The sequence below is a fragment of the Macaca thibetana genome, chromosome 4, assembly GCF_024542745.1.
Source record: "Macaca thibetana thibetana isolate TM-01 chromosome 4, ASM2454274v1, whole genome shotgun sequence".
NCBI lineage: Eukaryota > Metazoa > Chordata > Mammalia > Primates > Cercopithecidae > Macaca > Macaca thibetana.
In genome coordinates this window covers 20186110-20210456 of record NC_065581.1, presented here as the reverse complement: position 1 = coordinate 20210456, position 24347 = coordinate 20186110, and the positions used below count along the sequence as shown (strand labels likewise).

Genomic DNA, 24347 nt, shown 5'->3' with positions numbered 1-24347 from the left:
TGTGTAAGGCTAATATATGTATATATTTTATATATACATATATACATATGTATATATGTAAATTAATATAGTTATATATAAATTAAATATTTATGTATACATTTATTTATAAATATATAAATTAAAATATTTATATATAAATATATATACACACGTATGCACACACACACACACATACACATATATATATAGCCTATGTGAGGACTATTCTTTGAAGTCTTGAAAGACATAGCTTTGTGAAAATTATAAAGGGTTTGAGGCACTTGCTCCAGAAATACTTCCCAAAGTGACCTACTTCTGTTTTTCAGCAACTCATATCTGAGTGTTAATTTTTTTTTTCTTTTAAAACAAAGCCCCGTCTGCTCTCATATGTCTCACTTCAGCTGTCATCTAGCTCCAGAAAAGATCAATGTTGCTCCAATGCTGGTCATTTTCCAGGACTATATGATATTAAAGGGACCTATCTAGCCTAGTGATCCTCGAGTATATGCCTGTGTGCATGTGTGTGTGTGTCTGTCTTTCTGTCTGTAGTGTGGGTTTGCTTGTGAGTGGTAGAGATTGTCATTTGGTGGTGACATCTCCATTCGGTTAGGTTGTGGGAGTGGTGGTACAGACTTTTTTTTTTTTTTTGGCCTCCTCCATAGGGGACATAGTTTGAGAAACTCTGGCCTGGCAATTTAATGCTCTGTGCAGTTTAATGGTGATAAAACTGAAGAAGGCAAGAGTGAGGCTTGAGTCTTGGAGGTTATAAAACTCCTGAAGAAGGCAAGAGTGAGGCCTGAGTCTTGGAGAGAAAGTGGTTGTCAGTGCCTGAAAGGCCTTCGGTTTAATTTGAAGCCAGAGGCCACATTGATAAAGTCTGCCCCGAAAGTCATTGCTTGTCTGCGCGAATGCTCCAGGGGTTTACCCGGCGGAGCCTGGGGGCCACGTGAGCTCACTTTCTTTCGTTTTCTACCCGGCAGCCTGGAATACTGCCTTCCTGAAACCCCTTTTCATCAGCTAGCGATTCCTGGAAAGGCTTCAAGATTTTTATGTTTCTCAGAACCTAGCAATAACTTGGAAAAGTTTTCCGAGTAACAGTGATGCATGGGTGTCTGGGGGCAGAGAAGGAGCAAGGCACCTTTTTTGAGGACCTGTGGCATGCAAATGACTTATCAGAATGAACACAGTATAACAGTAAACACCGTTTCTTATAGAGGTGAAATAATTCTCACTCCACAGAGACGGAAGTGACCCGAAGCTAGCAGTCTCCTGTATTTGCTTGTGTGACACCGAGCATGTCAGATCAGGGTGTAGGAAACTATGCCTAGCGCAGAGGAGGGTAAAGGAAGTAGGGAGTCTGGTGGCTGCGGCATTCTCGAGCAGCGCAGGGTCTCTCGAGTTTCCAGCCACTGGCAGAGGAACCCTTTGGGGCTTGAAAGGGAAACGCAGCCACTCAGCCGCTTCGACTGCGGCGGCGACGACGAAACCAAAACAGGGTGGGGCGGGGTGGGTGGTGCTCTGTAGTGGAAGGCGCCCGCTGGGTGAGGTCTTTGCGTCTGGCGGGGGGCTAGGACGGTCAGCCCAGGAGGAGGAAAGGCGCGTCCCGCCTCCAGCTGCAGGGCCAGGCGGCGGCGCCCGCTGGCGTCGCTTTCACTCTCCTGGTCCGCCTCGGTGCAGGCCGGGCTGGGCGGGCCGGGCGGCGCTCGGGGGCCGGGCTCGGAGTCCCCACTTTTCCTCCCTCCTTTCCTCCTCTCGGGGCCGTCCCGAGCGGCCGGGCCAATGGGCGTGGAGAGGAAGGGAGCGGGAAGCGGGGCGCATTGGGCCCGGCCCTCCTACGGCGCCCGTGGCTGCAGCGCCAGCGCCAACGCCAAGTTTGCGCCCCGAGAGTTTGCGCCGGTTCGTGTCCCCCGGTCTCCCGTTCGCTCCCCCGCGAGCCAGGCGGCCGTGCGCCCCTCGGGGCAACCACCCACGAGCACCCGGGCGGGAGGACGCCGAGCAGGGGGTGTTGCGGGCTGGGACCGGGGCAGCCACCTCCCGAAGATGCAGGATGGCAGCAGAGCCGCAGCCGTCCAGCCTCTCCTACCGCACCACGGGCTCCACCTGCCTGCACCCGCTCAGCGAGCTCCTGGGCATCCCGCTGGACCAGGTAACTGTGGGCCGCGAGCGCAGCGACCCCAGCTCCCCAGCTCCCCAGCGATCGCGGGCGTGGGGCGGGCGAAAGTGTTATCCACCGTCCCCCCGCCTCCATGGCGAATTTTACAGCCACACACTAGACAGTTGGCTTTTTTTTTTTTTTTTTTTTTTTTTTTTTTTTTCCTTCTTGAGTTGATGTTAGTGTTTTTGTGTGAAAAATATTGGTACAGCCTGCGCGGCAAGTTCGACTCACTGAACTTTTTTTTTTTTTTTAAGATTTTTTCTTTAAGTTTGGGATTGCCTCGTTTCCTGTAATCAAGTTCAAGTTCTGAAGTAGTCTGATAAATGAAACCAGAGTTTCTTTCATCAGTGTCCTCAAGTCGTTATTATTTTTAACTTAGATGACCCTACTTAAAAAATAAGGGCGATTAATCTGTAGACTGTAGTCGATAGATTTTGAATGCAAGACCTGGGTTTTAGACTTCTGCGGCGAGGCTTGTTCAGGGGTGACAGTTACTTTGTACCATGTGTGATGCGGGACACACAAGGACACTTCGGTTTTCCCAGGGTTCGGTTGGCTCATATGCCTGGGGCTGGAGCTTCTGAGTAGGACAGGTTAGTGGGACGAGAGGGGCCCCAGTAAAGTTATTTGAACTGTCCAGGAATTATCTACAACCATTAAAATTAAAAATGGCAACAACAGCGATTCCTGGCAAGAAACCTTCCTGAAGATGAAGCCCGTCTTACGCATTTCCTTGTCTCTTCAGGTGCTGCAGGCTAGGTCTGCGGGATACTTAATAGTGACCCAATCAGTAAATGTTGATTTAAATGGAAATGGGCAGGGCATGCGGGGGGAGGACCCAATGCGCTCCTGTTTTCTTTCATGCTTTTTGCCCGGTTTTCTTCCCCTTCCTCTCACCAGTGCTCCTTTTCCTTTCCTTTTAACAAGAGCACACCTGCTGCCCTTTCCGCACACCCCTTCAGCAACGAGAAAGTGAAACCTGGACATTTGCCTTATTCGGGTCCTGTTTACTGAGCCACCCTCATACCTGGCTCACTCTGAGGACCTGACTGAGAACTCCACCTGACACGACCATTGTGTTCTCATCAGTCGCAAAATCGAGAAAGTCAGGAACTTGGGAAGGGTTTCAGGTGCCAAAGCATTTGTGCTTTTGTAAATTACTCTTTAGTTTCTGGTGAGGATGAGATAGACCCAGGGACCCAGGCAGAGGCAGACATAATAGCAAATTCTTTAGTTCTGAAATTAAATAAAACTCATAGCTGAATTTCCTTAAGGGGAGTTTGTTTTGTACTTACCTCTCCACTCCCTATCAGAGGGTATTTTAATTGCATTTTCTCTTCTAAGCTCTTCTACATAGCTAGAAAGCCTCCAGGAAGGCTTTTTGTATGGCTACAGGACCGTGACAAGTTACGGCTGGGAGGTGCTAGAATAATGTTTTTAATGTCTTTCAATTGCATCGCCTACTTTCCTATAAAGGTAATTCTGGTTTTAATTCATAAAAAGGAACAAAAGAGCCTTATGGATGTTTAAGACTGGGAGGGAGGGAGGGACTTCTGGGATAAACCGAAGGAGAAATGTTTGCCATGGCCAGGAGCACCTGAGATCTCTTGGCTCTTGGGTCAGTCTGACCACCCTCCAGCAGGAGCGAGTCTGGATGACCCTTGGTGGAAGAAGCACTTAAAAGGCAGTGCCCCAGGTAGCTTATTTTAGGCCCAAGGAGGCTACATTGTGACTTGCGAGTTTGGAAGCTTTGTGTGTTTTTCCCTTTCACATTTTTAAGGCTTTTTAAGGGCTTAGATGTCAGACTGACCTGGGTGCAATTCCAGCTCTGCCAGCAAACTTCCCTTCGTGACTGCCAGCTGGTACTGTACCCTCTTGGAGCCTCAGCATCCTTGTGTAAAATGGGAGATGACAATAAGACCTACATTTTGAGGTTGAGAAATTTTATATGATGTAAAATGCCTTACATTAGGAAGGTTCTTGTATCAGACAGGGTGCTTGCAGGAAACAGGAACCAACCCCATTGGCTGAAATGAACGAACTTTAATGAATTACTTAGAGGGGCATGGGCAAGGTTAAGGGAATCAACAAAGGATGTTGAGGTGCTGAGATCAGAAGTAGGGGGCAGCTGAAAGGGAAAGTGGAGGAACTTCACTGCCATTTGTGAGAGCAGGACCAGCTTGGACGTCGTGAAGAATAAGAGAGAACCTCAGTCCTTCTTCCTACCTTGTAGCCTTTTCATCTCTTCATAGTGACCCCCAAAAGTTACTGGCCTCAGCCTGCAGGGGCTCCTCCTATGGCACAGGACAGGCAGGATAACGGTGGAGCCAGATCTGAGGGGTAACCCGAGGATAAGAGTGCAGGCCTTGATACGTGTTTGCTCCTGTCCTATTAGAGAGTGACTTTTGATTGGTCTGGGATATGCTCAAAATTATAAAATAAATATCTCAAGTTACTCAAATAGGTTTTTTGTATGCCTCTTAAGGACACTGAATCATTTTCCTAATGTCTTAACATCCTAATTCCTGATTGATTGCACTCCTGTGAATGTCTTTAGCCTCTGGATCCTGTGTCAAGTAGTTTATTATCAGCAAAAATGGAAATACCTGGTAAGCATTCTGCTTCGTATGTGGAGAACTCTTTATTCATTCTTTTTCATCTGATTCTTGCATTTATCTGTTCTGTTAACTTTGTGGCGTCCTTAAATAGGAAAGCCTGAATGGTTAGGACTACACTCAGGAAAAGTCTATGATTTTTTTTTTCCAGGGACTTTGATTAGTCTGACATCCTTCTAAAGATGTGAAATGTGGCCGGGCGCGGTGGCTCAAGCCTGTAATCCCAGCACTTTGGGAGGCCGAGGCGGGTGGATCACGAGGTCAGGAGATCGAGACCATCCTGGCTAACATGGTGAAACCCCATCTCTACTAAAAATTCAAAAAACTAGCCGGGCGTGGTGGCGGGCGCCTGTAGTCCCAGCTACTCGGAGGCTGAGGCAGGAGAATGGCGTGAACCTGGGAGGCGGAGCTTGCAGTGAGCCGAGATCGCGCCACTGCACTCCAGCCTGGGTGACACAGCGCGAGACTCCGTCTCAAAAAAAAAAAAAAAAAAAAAAAAAAAAAAAAGATGTGAAATGTAAAATTATCTCCCTTAATTAGAGACAGATAGAGCATAGTAATTCAGATGCAGGATACAGGAAATGGGATGATGACTTGTGGGCCTCTCTAGGTGCTTCAAAGATAAGCTTGTTGAAAACTTTATTTCTAAATGATGGGCCCCTGTCCAGTGAGCAAGTACAGAGCTACGGTAGTTAGTAGGATTACTCCAATAAAAACCTTCACTTAGGATAAATTAGGCAAGCACTTTTCTTTCCCATTTTGGGGGAATCAAGGAATCATCTGCTCCTGTCCTCCCCACTTTGTTTTGGTTGTGGAGTGTAACTTGATGTGCCTTTAAACTAAAGGTTTGCAAGATTGATTCAGTTGCCAAAACAGATGATAATGTTGACGTTAGTACTTTGTGTAGTGCACAGTTATGTCCTAGGAGATGTGAAAGCTGAAATGGAAAGTTTTTCCAGGCTTTAAGGAACTTCCAGTTTGGTGGTTGGAAATTCTGCCCACCACCAAAGCATTTTTGGGGTATTTTACCTGATGGTGACCCCAAACTCTGTGTGTGTGCGTGCATGAAGTATGAATTCAGGGTTACACTAGGACTCTCTGAGGTGTTTCCCGCCCCCCCCCCATTTAGCTTCAGCAGAAAAAGGGGCAAGGGGAAAATAGACCAGGAGATAAGAATCCAGGAAATAATTTTGAGGTTAAAACAGTGAATGTTTAGGATTATTAATGTAAGCTTGTGTCACCATTTAAAAGTCTGAATGAATGAAGACCAGCTTTAAAGACGTGGCACTCCATACTAATGGTGATACCAGGAGTAAGTTTGATTATTTCACCTGGGCCCATGACTACAACATTTCTTTCTTTCTTTCTTTTCTTTTTTCTTTCTTTTTTTTTTTTGAGACAGAGTCTAGCTCTGTCACCCAGGCTGGAGTACAATGGTGCCATCTTGGGCTCACTGCAAGCTCCGCCTCCCAGGTTCACGCAATTCTCCTGCCTCAGCCTCCGGAGTAGCTGGGATTACTGGAGCATGCCACCATGCCTGGCTAATTTTTGTATTTTTATTAGAGATGGGGTTTCACCATGTTGGTCAGGCTGGTCTCGAACTCCTGACCTTGTGATCCACCCACCTCGGCCTCCCAAAGTGCTGGTATTAGAGGCGTGAGCCACTGCACCCTGCCGACTACAAAGTTTCTTTACCTATCTGGAGCTGTCAGTCCTGGTTGCTTCCCTTGGCCATGCTTGCAAAGCCCAGCCTTCAGTTCTCTTCTTATCTAAGTCTTGTCCTTCATTAAAAGCTCAGCTCACATTCCAGTCATTGTTAAATCAATTAAATATTTATTTAATGCTGTTAGTGCCAGGTACCTGGCCATGTGGTAGAAATACAAGGATGAAAAAAAATCAATGTCCCCATCCTACAAGGGCTTATATACTCTAGAGGAAACAAAAGGCCAATGTAAGTGTATAGGCTGTATATGGTCACAGACCTGTGTAGGAGCTGTACAGGTTTGTAGATGGTGCCGTGGTAGAATAGAGAAGGGATGCCCACAGGACATGCTGGACTCATGTAGAATTGACTGTTTACATTTAATGCTTGGTAAATGTGACCTTATATTGTTAGTTATCTTGCTGGGTTTGTAAGCTTAATTCCAAACTAACTTAAAGTCTCTTTGTAGTCAAGGCTTGAGTTCCCATGCAACTTTATTTATGGATCCTGACATCTAAATTTCATGTAATTTTCACAAGTCTTGAAATGTTCTTCCTTAGATTTTTTTTTTAACCCTTTAAAATGTAAAATGCATTTGTAGCATGTAGGCCACACAGAAACAGGCAGTGGGCTGGATTTGGCCTGATAATCAGATCTCCTCAAATATGGTGCATGGATTGTCATCAGAATCTTCTGCCATGGGTGTTTCTGGGATCCCGCCCTATCCTGCTGAATTTGAATATCAGTGTGTGAGGGCACTTCCCGAGTGATTCTTATGCCAACTAAAGTTTGAGAGCCATTACTGTAGTCAAGGGAGGATATTGCAGGGTTTAAGTTGTGAAAAGATTTTCATTTTGTGAAGGGGTATGGAAGGTCCTCACTGAAGGAGGTAGGGATGGAGGAGGAAGCAGGGGTTTTGTGGATGAGTCAGGGTTAGAGAAGTATTTAAGGGAAATTGAGCAAGCACTGACAAGGTCAGTTGAATGAGCCGCTGAATATAATCAACCTACTGACAATTATACATTTTTAGACCGATGAATATGCACAAATACGTGCTTTGTTTCTTTCAGCAGCTCCTTTCAGGAGCAAAAGTGAAACAGAAGTTTTCAGAGAAGGTTGTTGGGAAGTTAAGAAGCTCGGATGTTAAAAGATGCTGACAAATGGTTGGTGGTGATAAGAGTGAAGAGGAAAACTTCTTGAGATGGTGGTTCGTGGAGGGGCAGGTACAGAGGAAGTGAGAGAGCTGGAGGGCTGGGATATGCGAGTGAAGGATTTCTAGTGAAGTCTTTCTGGGTGATGATGAAAATCGGGGTATGCACCTGTGGGTTGACCGGGGTGAAAGTCTGTTCACTGTAGCAAGCAGGGGAAATGGGGTATTTGTATTTGATGGATTGTCCTTCTTGACATTGACGGTATCCAGGTGAATTTGGGGAGTTGCAGTGGAAAAAACTATGAGGTCCTAAGGTGTCCAGGAATATGGAGGAATCACCAGAGGTGGGTAGATTCTGAAAGCAGGAAGAGGGAGCAGAGAGGGTGTGACCTGGCTTGCTGTCTGTCATGCACTCAGCCTGCACCTCTGCCTGCATCTTCTCACATAACATTAGGAGTGTGGGGGAGTCTGGAGGGACGAAAGGTTTCCTATGAGGATAGTGGAAGGAAAATAGTACAAAGCGGCTGGGCTTGGTGGCTCACGCCTGTAATCCCAGCACTTTGGGAGGCCGAGGGGGGCCAGATCACCTTAGGTCAGGAGTTTGAGACCAGCCTGGCCAACATGGTGAAACCCCATCTTTACTAAAAATTCAGAAATTAGCCAGGTGTGGTGGTGCATGCCTGCAGTCCCAGCTACTCGGGGGGCTGAGGCAGGAGAATCACTTGAACCCAGGATGGGGAAGTTGCAGTGAGCCAAGATTGTGCCACTGTGCTCCAGCCTGGGTGACAGAGCAAGACTCCATCTCAAAAAAAAAAAAAAAAAAAAAAAAGAGAAAAGAGAAAAAGAAAACAGTGCAAAGCAGCAATGGGGGGTTCTGGGAAAGCCCTGACCTGCTGCTTCTGACCTTGGCTTTGCTGTCGTGGTGGTAAAATGAGAACAGAGGGCGGGCTTTGTGAAGGTCAGCAGTAGAAAGGAAGGGAGTGGGAATATGAGTCACAGAGGAGGGGGAGAAGGAAGTCAGGGGCAGCACATGGATGCAAGTTGAGAAGTGGCTCTTGCAAAATGCGAGTGAGGGTTGGAGAGGTGTGGGAGGGGTCTAGGCAGCTAGGGTGGCCCCCTAGGGTCTCAGAACCCTGATGAAGTGGTGTCCAGTGACTGACTTTGAACTTTGCAGTCCTTCCTGGAGCTGCACGTTCATGTGGTGGAAAGTTCCTTTGTGGTTCTGAAGAGCTTGCTGGTGGCAGGTGGGGGGGCCTTTTGGAAGCAGCCTGAGGGCATTGAATGTGGATGTGTTTGGGGTAAGATGGTGAGGTATAAACCCCCAGGTCCACACAGTTGCAGAGGACAGGGCTGGTGGAGTTGGGGACCGTCCCTCAGAGCCTGTGTGAGGATGGGCCATCTCCATGGTGGAGAATTCCGGGTAAGTCCAGAAGGTGGGCTGGCCTACTGGAAACTGCTGGCTGGTGTCACAGTCTGGTGGCTAGATTTGACAAAAATTGAAGGGAGGACAGAGAGATCACAGGTATGGCCATATATTCCCTGGCCATTTGAAGCAGAGGCCTAGTGTGTCCTGGAGCTTTAGCCTTCCTGTCATGGAACAAGAGGTGGTTCTTCACAACTTGGCCTCAGTTTACCTGTCTGGCTTAAGGACACTGACAACTCCATACATTGAATGCTTATGCTCCCAGCACTGCTCTGCATGCATTCTCTCAGTTAATACAGTACTAAAAGTTATTCCCCAAATTTCTTCCTTCTTTCCCCCAATTTTTTCTTTCTTTTTTTTCTTCTTTCCTCCTTCCTTTTCTCTCTTTTCTTTCTGAGATGGGATCTCACTCTGTTGCCTAGGCTACAGTACGCTGGCTTGATCATGGCATCCCTGCAGTCTCAAACTCTTGAGCTCAAGCAATCCCCCTGCCTCAGCTTCCCAAGTAGCTGAGACTAAAGGTGCACACCACCCCACCTGGCTAATTTTTTTGTATTTTTTGTAGAGATGTGGTCTTGCCATGTTGCCCAGGCTGGTCTTAAACTCCTGGCCTGAAATGATCCTCTCGCCTCAGCCTCCCAGAATGTGGGGATTATAGTCATGAGCTACCACACCCAGCCTGTTCCCAAATTTCAAGTTAGGAAGCAGCCCCCAGGGCTTATGTTACTTGCTTGTAGCTGGGCAGGGGCGGAGGCAGGACCTGAACTCAGGTCTGTCACTGGAGACCGTGCTCCTGGTTGCTGCACTGCATCCCAGCACCGTTTTCCCTGTGTGCTGTGCTTCCACCACAGTGGACTGTTTACTTCCTATCCCTCAAACACGGTGTGTCTTTCACACCCTCCAGCCTCTGCACACACACACTTCCTTCTCCTTGGAGGTTTATTCCTCGTCCTGGTCCTCAGTTCCTATTTCCAGGCTGGGCCCTGAAATCCTTTCCTCCTCTTTTCCCTCTGCAACCCAGTTCTCCCTCCCCACCAGGGCCAAATGGACCCCTTCTTTCTCTGTTTCTCCATAGCATTCTGTCCATATTACATTGCTCTGCCTTTCACTTTACGTCTTCGATATTTATTGGTCTTCCTGTCCTGCCTGACTGAGAGGCTTCTTGCCATAGTTACTTATTGAGCGCTGTGTGCTAGTGGGCTAAATGGAGATACAGAGATTAGTGAATTACCTGTGCCTTCTATGAGATAGACGTGTAGACACTTGGTAAACTGCTGTTTGCCTGTAAGCCTTGAAATACATGTGCTCAACGCACACACCATTGCCGGAGGACGCGGGGCCTCGGCATCTCTGGGCCTCTCCTGAGACGGTGCTGGGGGAGAACTTCCTGGGAGCAGCTGCTTTAGAAGCAGGAGGGAAATTAGAGGGGAGAGGGCCAGATGAGACCGTCAGAATATTCTGGGAGGAAGAGAAGAGAGTCACATTCTTTGTGGGCAGGGATCGTTATCCAAAAAGAAAATATCAACAAATTGAATGTAAACATCGGATTGTCTTTTATTAGTGATTCATGAATCAGGCATCATCCCATCTGTAAAATGGCAAGGCTGAGCTGAGCTGAAGAGGTGGACTTTACAGGTAGAAAAGGCTGAAGAAAGCAGAAGCAAAGAATAAGAAGCAAAGTTACTTTCCTTATAAGATTAAAAAAGATGGGACTTCCTTATACTGGCTCAGGTAGCCTGGGCCCCTTTTCTGTTGGTTGCTGTGAAGCTCCTGTTTTTTTTTTTTTTTTTTTTTTTTTTTTGAAAACGGGCCCATTGTAAAGTTGTTTGTTTATATAGCTCCTAGTACCAGTGACTCCATTCTGGTTTGGTCTGGTCTGTGGGGCCTAGTGCAGGAGCTCGATCCAAAACAATCGTTCCTTATTAATTTTATTTAACACCACCCAGGATACATCTTCGTCATCTTTGTATGCTTAGGACAAAGTAGGAGCTAAATACATGTTTGTTGAATTGAAATGGAATTTTATTTACATTTTTGGATTGGAATGAATGACTTAATTAAGATAAAATTGTGAGCCAGTTCTTTTCACCAACTGAATTAGGCCTGTTTATTATTTGGAACCTGAATATCAGATTAAATGGGCCTAATTTCTAATTTGAAAATTAATTCATGGCTCAGTTGCTGATAGTGAAATGTTTATCTTGGATTATTTAAAGATGGCATACTCCATTCCCATTTTCATTGTGTGCAGTTCATATACTCATCACCTCCAGTTATAAATGCAGCTATTAGTATCATTTTTTTTGGCCCAGTTGTTTCAGATTTCTGTGAACATGTAGAAATTTCCTTTAGCAGTCTAAAGTCAAGTCATACATACAAAAGATGCCATATAGTCAAATACTCTCAAGTATTCTGTAGCTTGGCTTTGGAATTACATTTTTTTGTTTTATATTTACTTTTTATTGAGACAGGGTCTTGCTGTGTTGCCCAGGCTGGTCTTAAACTCCTGGGCTTAAGTGATCCTCCTACCTTAGCCTCCCAAAGTGCTGGGATTACAGGCGGAAGCTACCATACCCAGCTAGGAATTACATTTATAAAGGAAAATTTCATTAAAAGATTATATCTAAAGAGATAAAATCTGGAAATATCTTTTGTACCAGTGACTTGTATAAAGAATTCAGTCTGTGTCACTTAGTAACAGTGACTGTGTGCTTTTCAACGGCTTTCTATTTTAAGTCAGCTCTTTTAGTAAACAAGATAAAGGGATAACTTATTGCAGTCTCATTAATAACAATTTCTAGTAGTTTTGCCATGCAAACACAAAGATAGAGAGTCATCAGTGGGAAAAGTAACTCCAAATAGTTTGTGCTGGTTAAAAATGTGCTTTATTAAAAGATAACTATTTCTTTGGGCTTGAGAAATGTAACTATCTGCAAAAAGATTAATTCATTAACCTATTTGCATTGTGATTTTTAGTTATCAAAAAAAAAAAAAAAAAAAAGAAAAGAAAAGAAAAAAAGCCCTTGGTGAATCATTTATCAACTTCCTTTTATTAGTGGAGCTCTGTTTTTAATTGTTTAAAGTTATCAGTGGTTAATCTTTTATGCATTAGTAAAACTGATTAATTTGAGAGATGGGTTTGAAAGTCCACAATCACCTTAAAGGGTTTAATGAAGGTTTCTGGGCTGATATTGCTGGGGATTTCCAGCAAACTACCATTTTATTATAAATATTCCACTCTCAGGTTTATTTACCAAAAAAACACAAACAAACAAAAAAACAAAACAGGGAACTCAGGTTCTAATGTAATTTGGAGAAAGGCAAGGGTACCTTGGAAAAGTTTGTGTTCAAGTTGTCCTAAACTCTTATTTCAAACAAGGAGTTAAAATCTTAAAATATTCTGTTATGTATTTATTTATTTTTTAGCTTTGTCTCATTCATCATTCTGTGGCTGACTTGAAACAGGTAAGTCAGCAAAGGTACACAGCAAAAGGTTGCTAAGACTTACAGGAAGTTACTAAACTCAAAAGTCATTTCATGAAATTTCATGAAGTGGTTTAACTGTGAGTGTCACTAGATTGACACTTCTTTGTTCCTAAGACTCCCCACCCCCTACCCCCTACCCCGGTATTCTTTTTTGCTCTCTGTTTTCATTTTATTTATCTATCACATTCTTTTAAATTTTTATTTTTTATTGATTTTTTAAAAGCTTTTATTTTATACAGATACAGTTTACAAAAATCACTTTTCCGGCCGGGCAGGGTGGCTCATGCCTGTAATCCTAGCACTTGGAGGGGCCAAGGCAGGTGGATCACTTGAGGTCAGGAGTTCGAGACCAGCCTGGCCAACGTGGTGAAACCCCGTCTCTACTAAAAATACAAAAATTAGCCGGGTGTGGTGGTGCACGCCTGTAGTCCCAGCTACTTGGGAGGCTGAGGCAGGAGAATTGCTGGAACCCAGGAGGCGGAGGTTGCAGTGAGCTGAGATCACGCCACTGCACTCCAGCCTGGATGACAGTGTGAGACTCCATCTCAAAAAAAAAAATCACTTTTCCGATTAGGTAGTACAGGCACTTACTATCGAAGTCACAAGCAGAAAATGGGATATAAGGAAAGGTCCGTCTCTTTCACCGCTGCTTCCCCTGTTTCCAGCTGGCCAGATTTCCATGGTTCAGTTGCATGGTTTCAGAGATAGTCTGTGTCTACATATGCCCAGAATCTTTTTGTCTCATTTTCTGACATAAGTGATAGCCTATGGTTCCCTCCCTCCCTTCCTTCTTTTCTTCCTTTCTTCTTTTCAACTTAACAATGTCTCTTAGGGATTGATTCATGTCTGTATAGATAGAGCTCTGGTAGAGACTTTTGAACTTCCTTTCTGTCTTTTCTGAAAGCTTTGTTTCTGTTCTTCCAGTCATGGTTTTGTGTTATGAGAAAAATCTGGAATTATAACTCCCCCACAAACTGGGAAGGAGCTGAGAGACCAAAGAATGACTCAGACAAGTCCAACTTGGCAAGTAGATGAATTTATTAGGACTTATATATGGGACACTCCTGGGTGGCAGCAGGACAGCTCTAGAGATCTTCATCACCTCTTGTGTCTAAATTGCTCTGGAGATGATTTTCTGGCTCTTTGCCTCCTGTGTTTGAGTGATGCAATTGTGTATTTTTTTTTTGGATAGGTTCACAGATACTCTCTGGGATGTTTGGGTTCTCAGGGACACCTGCTCCTTGGCTGGGCACCATGACCTTGGCTGACTGCCCAGCCTTCAAGGTTCAAGCAGCGGACGTACACCCTTAAATAACCTGGTGGGGGACTGGTCACCCTACACTTTCTCCTTTAACAAATGCTGCAAATGGTGGTGGTGGGGGAGTGAGAGAGTTGGAGAGGGGTCCTTTCATGGTGACACTGCCTCCTCTGCTCACATTCCCAGGAATATGGACACCCTGGAGTGCTACTTACAATGGGATCTGTGAGGGGAAGAGCAATGAGCTGGGGGAGGCAGAAGACTTGGGGTTTGTTTCCAGTGTCCCCTTAAATGGAGAGAAGTGACTTGGGATATGGGCGTAAGGACATTAACTCTTCCCTTATCTCTTGTGCCTTAGGGATAAAATGACTCTGCCTCCTACTGGCCTGGTGGCAGTAGACTTCTCTAGAATTCTTGATATCCCCATCTCCTGGAAACAGTGCTCTTTAAGACCAGTTTGGCTCTGGAATTTCAAGACCTTCGACCTTAGTGCAAAAGGGTTGGTTTTAGCTTGTAAAAGAACACATTTTGAAGGTAAAGATGACAAACCAAGACTTTTTTTCTTCCAATTTTAGTGGACTTAGCTAAAAAGATTGTACCTCTATAATTTGCTTTCTTGTTTCTCCAAATGAAATGTGTGCCATTCACCACATGTTGGGTGAACTGAGTTGACCTTTGGGGCTCTGGAATCTTCTATCTTCTTTCACCTCACCTAGAGTAAGGCCAGGATGCCTTAGGAACATGTGAACTATACTCTGGCAGAAAGATGTTGCAAAGAGCTTCTATTTTTTGTCCATTAGGAATGTTGAGGTGTTTATAGCCTCCTTTCTGCATTCTAGTAAAAGATAATTGCCTATTGTCTCCAAACAATAAATGTTAACTTACCTGCATATTATTTTATTATTTTATGTTTTTTGGGACAGAGTCTCACCCTGTTGCCCAGGCTGGAGTGCAGTGGCATGATCTTGGCTCACTGCAACCTCCGCCCTTTGGTTTCAAGAGATTCTCCTGCCTCAGCCTCCCAAGTAGCTGGGATTATAGGTGCCCGCCACCACACCTGGCTAATTTTTGTATTTTCAGTAGAGACAGGGTTTCACCATGTTGGCCAGGCTGGTCTCAAACTCCTGACCTCGTGATCTGCCTGCTTCAGCCTCCCAAAGTGCTGGGATTACAGTCATGAGCCACCACGCCGGGCCCTGCACGTTATTTAACAAAAAGGAGGGAAATCAACATTTATACAGAATTAAATTCAGAAAGTCAGTTTATATAAATTGTGGAAGGAAGGACAAAAAGAGGGTTTTCTTCTTTCTTATTCATGTATGCAGACTGGGGAAGAGTTTACAAAAAGGAAATAAAAGACTATGTTTTCTTGTTTTTGTTTTTAGTTTTTTTTGGTACTTTCATTCTTGTTGAGTTAAAGTTTACCCGGTTTCATATTTAGTTTTACTATGGTACAAAACTTAAGTTGATGTACATGGGTTTTTTTTCTGTCTACAGATGTATTTAGAGTGTCTTTAGAAAATATATTCATCTCATTACCAGTTTTGTTAGTTTAAAAGAAGGGCAAAGTGAGGCTGTATATTAGAACAATCATTTCATCAAAATAGACGGTGGAGCTCTGTTTCATCATAATGATAAAATAAAAACTTTAGCCGAATTAGATTTAAAGGAGTTAATTGAGCAATGGGTGGTTCCCGAATCAAGCAGCCTCCCAAGCCAGAGTAGGCTGTGAGACTCCAGCACGGCCACGTGGTGGAAGATTTATGGACAGAAAAAGGAAAGTGAAGTACAGGAAACAGAAGTAAGGTACAGAAACAGCTGGATTGATTACAGGATGGTGTTTGCCTTGTTTGAAGAAGGTTTGAATATTTGGATACATTTGATTGGCCAAAACTCGGTGATTGACACTAGTATGTAGGTACGGTCTGTTTACACCTCTACTTGTTGAAGTTTACGATGTACAGAAGAACATTTAGGTCGAAATTAAAATATGTAAGGAGGCAACTTTAGGATAAACTTGATTTAACATTAGCAATGAATGATGAATTATTGCTGTTTCTCTTAGCTGGTTGCAATTGCAGAGAGAATCCTGAGGAAGCTAGTGGGCTATAAAACAATTTAGGAATTGACTGCTTATGACTTTTTGTGAGAGCTGAAAAACCTCTTGTATACTTGGCAACCTTCAAATGTTTGTTAGAGTAATATGTGTCTAGATTTGGTTCGCTGCTGCAAAGTTTCTAGAAGAACTGGAGAAGTTAGAAAAGAGCAAGAAAAATGGTTACAAGAACAACTAGGCTGAAAATTGCTAAACAAAAGGAAATGAACTTAAATGTCAATGAATTGACTAAGAAAAGTCACAAGATGGTAGAGTGACCATCAGTGAAGACTGGAAAATGCTAGTTAGGCAACCATAGATAGGGTGGGCCACTAATGCATCTCATTTCCTGAAGAGGGTCTTGAACTTGTTGGTCTTTAGAGAGCACCTTTGTTCTGTTATTTTGCAACGAACCTTCTTTACCTCAAGTGAAAGTGCCAAGGGTCTCATGGGCATTTCAAAAAGTGACTTGCAGGATTTTAAAAGATTGCCATTTGTTTCGTATTAGATGGAACAAATTCTTAGGTGATCTTTTCTTTTCTTTCTCTCTCTCTCTCTTTTTTTTTTTTTTTTGTTGTTGTTTTTTGAGACAGAGTCTCGCTGTGTCGCCCAGGATGGAGTGCAGTGGTGTGATCTCTGCTCACTGCAGCCTCTGCCTCCCAGGTTCAAGCGATTCTCCTGCCTCAGCCTCCCAAGTAGCTGGGATTACAGGCGCCTGCCACCATGCCTGGCTAATTTTTTTTTTTTTGTATTTTTAGTAGAAATGGGGTTTCACCATGTTGACCAGGCTGGTCTCAAACTCCTGACTTCAAGTGTTCCACCCGCCTCGGACTCCCAAAGTGCTGGGATTACAGGCGTGAGCCACTGTGACCAGAGAGGTGATTTTTTAAAAATAAACTTTTAATTTTGTAATATTTTTAGATTTAAAGAAAAGTTGTAGAGATAGCCAGGTGTGGAGTGTGAACCCAAAATATCTGAGACAGGTCTCAATCAATTTAGAAAGTTGATTTTGCCAAGGTTAAGGATGCATCTGTGACGCAGCCTCATGGGGTCCTGACGACATGTGCCCAAAGTGGTTGGGGTACAACTTGGTTTTATACATTTTAGGGAGAGAGGAGACATCAATCAATTTGTATAAGATGTACATTGGTTCTGTCCTAAAAGGTGGGACAACTTGAAGCAGGGGAGGGGGCTTCCAGGTAATAGGTAGATAAAAGACAAATGTTGCATTCATTTGAGTTTCTGATTAGCCTTTCACTGAATACACAATTTAGATGTGAGAGGAGCATAGAGGAACAGTCACTTTTGCTTAGTCTGGCTTAGTGAAACCATAGGGCAGAGGAAGCCATTGGATATGCATTTGTGTCACATGGGCAGAGAGATGGCTTTGAGTTCTGCTTGTCCTTTGTCCACAAGGAATCTCCTTGTGGGTAGATTGTGAGGGTGGTTTGTAGCTTTTTTATCTTTGTAGCTATCTTATTTAGGAATAAAATGGGAGGCAGGTTTACCTAATGCAGTTCCCAGCTTGACTTCCCTTTGGCTTAGTGATTTGGGGGTCCTGAAATTTACTTTCCTTTCACGGGAGGCATGTGCTTGTAAGCCCAGCTACATGGGAGGCTGAGGCAGGAGGATCCCTTGAGCTCAGGAGTTTGAGACCAGCCTAAGCAACATAGTGAGACTCCCATCTCTTTAAAAAAAAAAATTATAAAGATAGTATGGAGAGGTTTCACATACATCTCACCCTGGTTACCCCAGTGTTAACATCTTACATGACTGTGGTATATTTTTCAAAACTACAAAACCAATATTAGTATATAACCATTAAATAAACTTCAGACTTGAATTTCACCAGTTTTTCCATTAATGTCTTCTTTCTATTCTGGGATCTCATTACCTTACCTTATAATTCCCCTATGTAAAGTGTACAGTTCCCTTTTTTTTTTTTCTTTTTTAGATGGATGGAGTTTCGCTCTTGTTGTCCAGGCTGGAGTGCAATGGTGCTCTCTCAGCTCACTGCAACCTCCACCTCCTGGGTTCAAGTGATTCTCCTGCCTCAGCCTCCTGAGTAGCTGGGATTACAGACATGCGCCATCATGCCTGGTTAATTTTTGTATTTTTAGTTGAGATGTGGTTTCACCATGTTGGCCAGGCTGGAGTGCAATGGTGCTCTCTCAGCTCACTGCAACCTCTACCTCCTGGGTTCAAGTGATTCTCCTGCCTCAGCCTCCTGAGTAGCTGGGATTACAGACATGCGCCATCATGCCTGGTTAATTTTTGTATTTTTAGTTGAGATGTGGTTTCACCATGTTGGCCAGGCTGGTCTCAAACTCCTGACCTCAGGTGATCCGCCTGCCTCAGCCTCCCAAATTGCTGGGATTACAGGTGTAAGCCACTGCACCTGGTCCAGTTCACTGTTTTTTAGTATATTCACAAGATTGTGACAATGGTATTGAATTTTAGAACATTTTCATCCCATCTAAAAGAACCTTGGATCATTAGTAGTCCTCCTTTCCTCCCATATTCTACCTCCCTATCCCCCCTTCTTCCTTAACCCTGGAAATCACTAATCTACTTTCTCTCACTCAGTTTGCCTCTCCTGGACATTTAATATAAATAGAATCATACAGTATGTGGTCTTTGTGACTGGCTTCTTACATTTCCAAGGGTCTTTGGTGATTTTTGATTGGGTGCTTATGTTCTGTTGTGCAGTATCTGTGGAAATATTTTGAGACCAGATTTAAAGTGGAATCCTTTTGATAGAATTTAGGCTTCTGCAGCTGAGGTATTCCCAGTCCAGGCTCACTTAAAATGCATTTGCTGCTTTGGGTTTTTGTTGACCACACAGGGCATGTGAATTTAGGCCCCCAAACTCTCATTCTCAGGGGAGGCTTTGCACTTTTTGTCCCTCTACCCAGAGACAAAGCCCAAATAAGAACACATTTGCTGTTTCCCTCTGTGGGGAGGACCTCATCCCTGTAAGGTGTCTCCCTTCAGAATTTAGGAGGGGTCCTGGCTTCGGGATAAATCTTAATTTTATGCACAACCTTCGTTTCTTCCTTCCACCTCTCCCTTCTCAGCCTGCTTTGTCTCCTTTGCCCAAACTCTAGGCCACCTGGATGGGTATATACCCCAGGGAAAAATGCCAGCTCCAGGCATGCTTGTCTCTCTGATTTTTGGTTTTTCTTGCATTTCTGGCATCTGAGGAATCTTCTTACTTTCTGACAGTTTGGTTGTGCATGAAGTGATCAGTGTATCAGTATGAACTCATGTTTAGTTTAATATAGATACAGATGGTTACATATAAACATATTTATAGATCGGTGTATATTCAAGGATTTGTGTGCATGCATACACACACACACACGCGCGCGCGCGCGCGCGCGTAGTTTCTTTCCGTGTCAGCTGAGAGGTCTACAAAAGGTGACAACACCATTAGCAACGAGTACACTTAAGCCTGGATCTTGGTTTCTAAGACCATTTTCCAGTAAAAGGATCCAGGCTTTTTGGAGAAATGCCTGATTCTAGCACTGGACCAGAATATATACAAGATGAACCTGGAACATTTTGTATGGTAGAGTGTATGGAAGAATTCCAACAGAAAAACCAAAAGTCATAAGAGTATGTCAAATGGACATAGGAGCCAACTGAAGCTGCTGTCAGTGGCCAAAGCTGCAACAGTCTGAGCAACCAAATAAAGAAGCATTCGATTATAGAAGTATAGATTAGATAGAGAAGTCTAGGCTGGCACAGTGGCTGATGCCTGTAATCCTAGCACTTTCGGAGGCCGAGACAGGCAGATCACTTGTGCCCAGGAGTTTGAGACTAGCCTGGGCATCATAGCAAAACCCCATCTCAACAAAAAAGGTAAAAATTAGCCGGGCATGGTGGCATATGCCTATGGTCCCAGCTATTCAGGAGGCCATGGAGGGAGGATCCCTTGAGCCCGGGAGGCAGAGGTTCCAGTGAAGCCATGATTGAGCCACTGCTGATTCCAGTGTGGGTGTCAGAGCCAGATCCTGCCTCAAAAAACACAAAAACAAAAACAAAAACAAACAAACAAAAAAACTTAGATTATAGATCTATAAATCTATAATCTATAGGTTATAGAAATTTTGGGTTGTAACTCAAAGTATAAAATAAACCTCTGTGGGTTCATACCGATATAAATAAATGATTGAATAGGCAAATAAATAGAGAAAATGGACAAATCTCCCTGCAGAAGAATTGCACATAATTATGTAGACACTCACCCTTAAGATGGTGGAATGTAACTCTCCACTCCTTAAATGTCAGCTGTGCATAGTGACTTCCCTCCAGAGTACCGTGTGGAAAGGGGAGTGGGGAGAATAACTTTCCAGTGGAGAAACCTGTCAGACACTACCTCAGCTGAGTGATCAAAGTCAGCATCAACAGTGGTAGCTCTGTGGATAGTGTGTTACCCTTAATATGGTGTGGTGAAAATGGCACTTTACATCTGTGGTCTTCCTCGCAAAAACCTATAACCCTTAACCCCGTCTCTGAGAAAAACATCAGACAAATCTCAATCGAGGGTTTCTACAAAATACCCGAGCAATACTCTTCATATGTGAAGGATTTTTGGTTCCTCTTGGCTCTTTAGGCTCCTCACAGGTAACTTTCATGAATGAATAGTATTTTAATAAGGGAAATATTTTTATCTCCCCATAACATCAAACATCAGAGCCATACCCAAATGACAATCTTCATGCATTTACCATTGCTCACCAAGGTAGCCTCTCATTAAGTTCCGACCTTGGAAATGCTATTCTGCCTCTCAGGTACCGGATTCAGTCTCTCCTTATTACAGAATCATTCTAAGCATATCTTGTGTAAGCCACAAGAATCCATGCAAAAATCTGCTTATGAGAAATTATAGCGTACCAGCTGAATAAAAGTAGACAAAACTTCAGATCCAGGTTGTGTAACCGATGTTTGGATTTCCTCCTGAGGTGTGTCCTGTGAGCTCACCTTGCTATAGTAATGGGAAAAACACTGGCATAGGACTAGGAAGAGCTGGGATCTAGGCCTGGAGCCAGTATTTATTAGGCGTGTGACCTTGGGCAAGCTATTTAAACTTTTGGAGCCTGATTCCTTATCTGCAAAATGAGCTAATCATACCTACATGAAGGGGTTGTTATGAATATCAAATGAGGTTGGGGAAGCGTGGGAAAGGTTTTAGTGCACTCTTTAGGCAACAGATAGGCATTTTTGTTTCCTGTTATTTCCCATTGTCAGCCCCATCACATTTTTGAAGCCAGTAGAGAAAAGGCTTCATTGTTACAGCACTGAATGTCAGAAATAGACATTTTCTGTCTTGTAGGACTTTATTTCTGATGGTCTAAGTTGGACAATTGTCAGACTCCACTGAAATGTCTTGGACTTAAATGTGTTCTTGGGACTCTCTTAATGAATAGATAGGATGCCTGGGCGGTGAGGAGGGCGTGGGTGGTGTTTGGAAGGAAAGTTTGGTTTTTAGTTAGTAGCTGGAAGAGAAAGAAGAGACTCAACTTGGAGGATAACAAGGGGATGATAAAGTAACTTCTGCTACTTTAGGGCAGAAAAGATGAGGCAGAAGAAGGCAATAAGTGAGAAGTAGATGACAGATGGAAAGAAAAACATTTTTGACTATTGTGAAATGGGAGGGTGGAAATCTAATCTGAAATGCAAATAAGTTTAGTGTACCCAGGAAGTGTGAAAGAACCTTGCAAAGGAATGACTTTTTATCAGGTAAACATTAGTTCTTGTCAGTGGACTGAAAGGTTGTTAGTTTGAGTGTATTCTTAGCCACTCGAGTGCTTCATCTGTGGGAATTAAAAAAAAGAATTAGTTGTTTTCTAAAACAGATGCTGAGCCACAGTGTTTATTTATTTTCCAACTGGTTGGACGTGTAAAAGATATAACTTCTTTCTGTCTCTTCCAATGTAAAGGAAAATATGCATAACTCCTGAAAAGGTATAGGCCATAGGTACCCTTATTTGTTCTATCATATGGGAGTATTTCTACCTTCAACTTCTGGTTATAGTGCTAATATAGCTATAAAAGCTATAAATACGCTTTTTAAAACTGAGTGCTTCCTATATTATTATATCGAGCTAAATACATGGGTTATCTCATCTCTGCAATTGCCCTGTTGGGCTTGTCCAATGTGGCGAAATGACTCAGAGGACTTATTTTGCTGTTATGTCTGCAGCAGGTGATACTGTGGCAGGCAGGTGGCCACAGTGGTCCACTCTGTGCTGGTCAAGTCACCACTCACCCAGGTGTTCAGTGGCTTAAATCTGGGTGTTAGCTTTTAGGAGGGACACTGGCAAACTGAGGTGTAGCCGAAGGAAAGTGAGCTAGAAAGTGTGGCCTTGAACCTATTTCTTATGAGGAGACATTGTTGGAGGAAGCGGGGATGTTAAGGTAGAGAAAGCCTTCAATATAATATCGTCTTAGTCTTTTCTTGCTGCTATAGCACAATGCCATGGCCTGGGTAAATTATAAACAGTAGATGTTTATTGGGTTCAAAGTTCTAGAGACTGGGAAGTTCAAGAGCGTGGTGCCAGCATTTTGACAAGAGGCATCCTAGGGTGGAAATTAGAAGGTGGAAGTGAGTGTGTGAGACAAAGAGGCACCAGGGGCTAGGCTTGCTTTATAGCAACTTATTTTCGAGATAACTAACCTGGATTTTACAGTAATGACATTAATCCATTCTGCCCTCATATATGTTGCATCGGGGATTAAGTTTCCAATGCATGAACTTAACTGAGGGACATATTCAAACCACAGCAGATATGATAGCAATTATTGGCAGTTTGAGGAGAATAATTGTTCTGTGTCCTTAGCAGAATTAAGCCCAATGGATGGAAACTTTAGGAAGGTAGGTTTCAACTCATCATAAAGTAGAGTTCCTTATTAATGAGAGTTGTGTAAATCAATTTTGATCACTGCTGGAGTTGATGAGTCCCCTGTCCCCCGTGGTGGTCAGGCAGAGGCTGTCTGGTAATGATTGCCATCGACAGAAACTAATTCCTGCCTGCCTGATGTTCCTACCTATCTGCCCGAAGTTCTGCTTTTTATCTAGCTGCCAGTCCACAGCGGTTCTTGTTTTAGTATTAATTGACAAATAAGTGGTTTAAGCAGTGGCCTTTCTCAGTGGCACTTAAAGATAGAAAGATTCCTAAATGTGAAGCAGTAGAGGAATAGATTTAATTATGGTATACTCAAGCTATGGAATTATATGCAAGTATTATAAAAAATGAGGTCACATTGAAAAGTACTCATCATACTGAGTGAAAAGAACAAGTGGTAGAGTAGTGTGTATTATGACCTCATGTCCCATTAAATTTAAAACGTAAAAATACTTTATCTTCCTATCTATGTAGTTCTGAAATGGCAGTCATTAAAATAAAGACAGAGGTTATGTTGACCGTGACTCTCTCAATCACCTGGCTTACTGGGGAGGGTGGAGAAGACTTTTACTTTTTAATTTTTACATTTATATTTTTTAAACAAGCATAGTATTTTCATATTTAAAAACTTAGAGCGGCCAGGTACAGTGGCTTATGCCTGTAATCCCAGAACTTTGGGAGGCTGTGGCGGGTGAATCATGAGGTCAGGAGATCAAGACCAGCCTGGCCAACATAGTGGAAACCCATCTCTACTAAAAATACAAAAATTAGCTGGGCATGGTGGCGGGTGCCTGTAGTCCCAGCTACTTGGGAGGCTGAGGCAAGAGAATTGCTTGAACCCAGGAGGTGGAGGTTGCAGTGAGCCGAGATTGTGTCACTGCACTGAAGCCTGGGTGACAGAGTGAGACTCTCTTGAAAAAGGTAGAAAAAAAAAAAAAACAAAAAACAAAAACTTAGAGCTTTCACAATAGCCAGGATATAGAATCAATGTTAGTGTCCATCAACAGGTAAATGAAGGAAATGTAATATATAAATAGTGGAATACTACTTAGCCTTACAAAGAAGAAAATCCTGCCCTTTAGTACAACATGGATGAACCTGGGGGACATTATGCTAAGTGAAATAAACCGGACACAGGTAGACAAATGCCATATGATCTCAAAAGGAAGTGGAGTCTTAAAAAGTTGATCTCATAGAAGCAGAGAGTAGAGTGATGGTTACCAGGAACTGGGGTTTGGAAGGTGGGTGGGGAGATGTTCCTCGAAGGGTACAAAATTTCAGTTAGACAGGAAGAATAAGTTCAAGAGATCTATTGTACAATATGGTGATGATAGGTAAAATAATAATGTGTTGTATTCTTGAAAATTGCTACTTGGGCATAGTGGTGCATGCCTGTAATCCCAGCTATTTGGGAAGTTGAAGCAGGAAGATCACTCGGGCCCAGGAGTTCAAGGCTATAGTGTGCTATGATCGCACCTGTGAATAGCCACTGCACTCCAGCCTGGGCAACATAGTGAGACCCTGCCTCTTAAAAATAAAATTACCTAGAAAGTAGATTTTAAGTGTTCTC

General features: G+C 43.5%; 1 protein-coding gene across 1 annotated transcript in view; it reads left to right on the top strand.

Moving 5' to 3' along the window:
* The first annotated feature begins 1743 nt into the window (after window positions 1-1743).
* MBOAT1 (membrane bound O-acyltransferase domain containing 1) overlaps window positions 1744-24347 on the top strand; it is a 112711-nt gene continuing 90107 nt past the window's right edge. Inside the window, exon 1 of the mRNA XM_050789552.1 lies at window positions 1744-2128. Coding sequence (XP_050645509.1) covers window positions 2030-2128 — 99 coding nt within the window. The 5' untranslated portion in view covers window positions 1744-2029. The remainder of the gene's footprint in view (window positions 2129-24347) is intronic.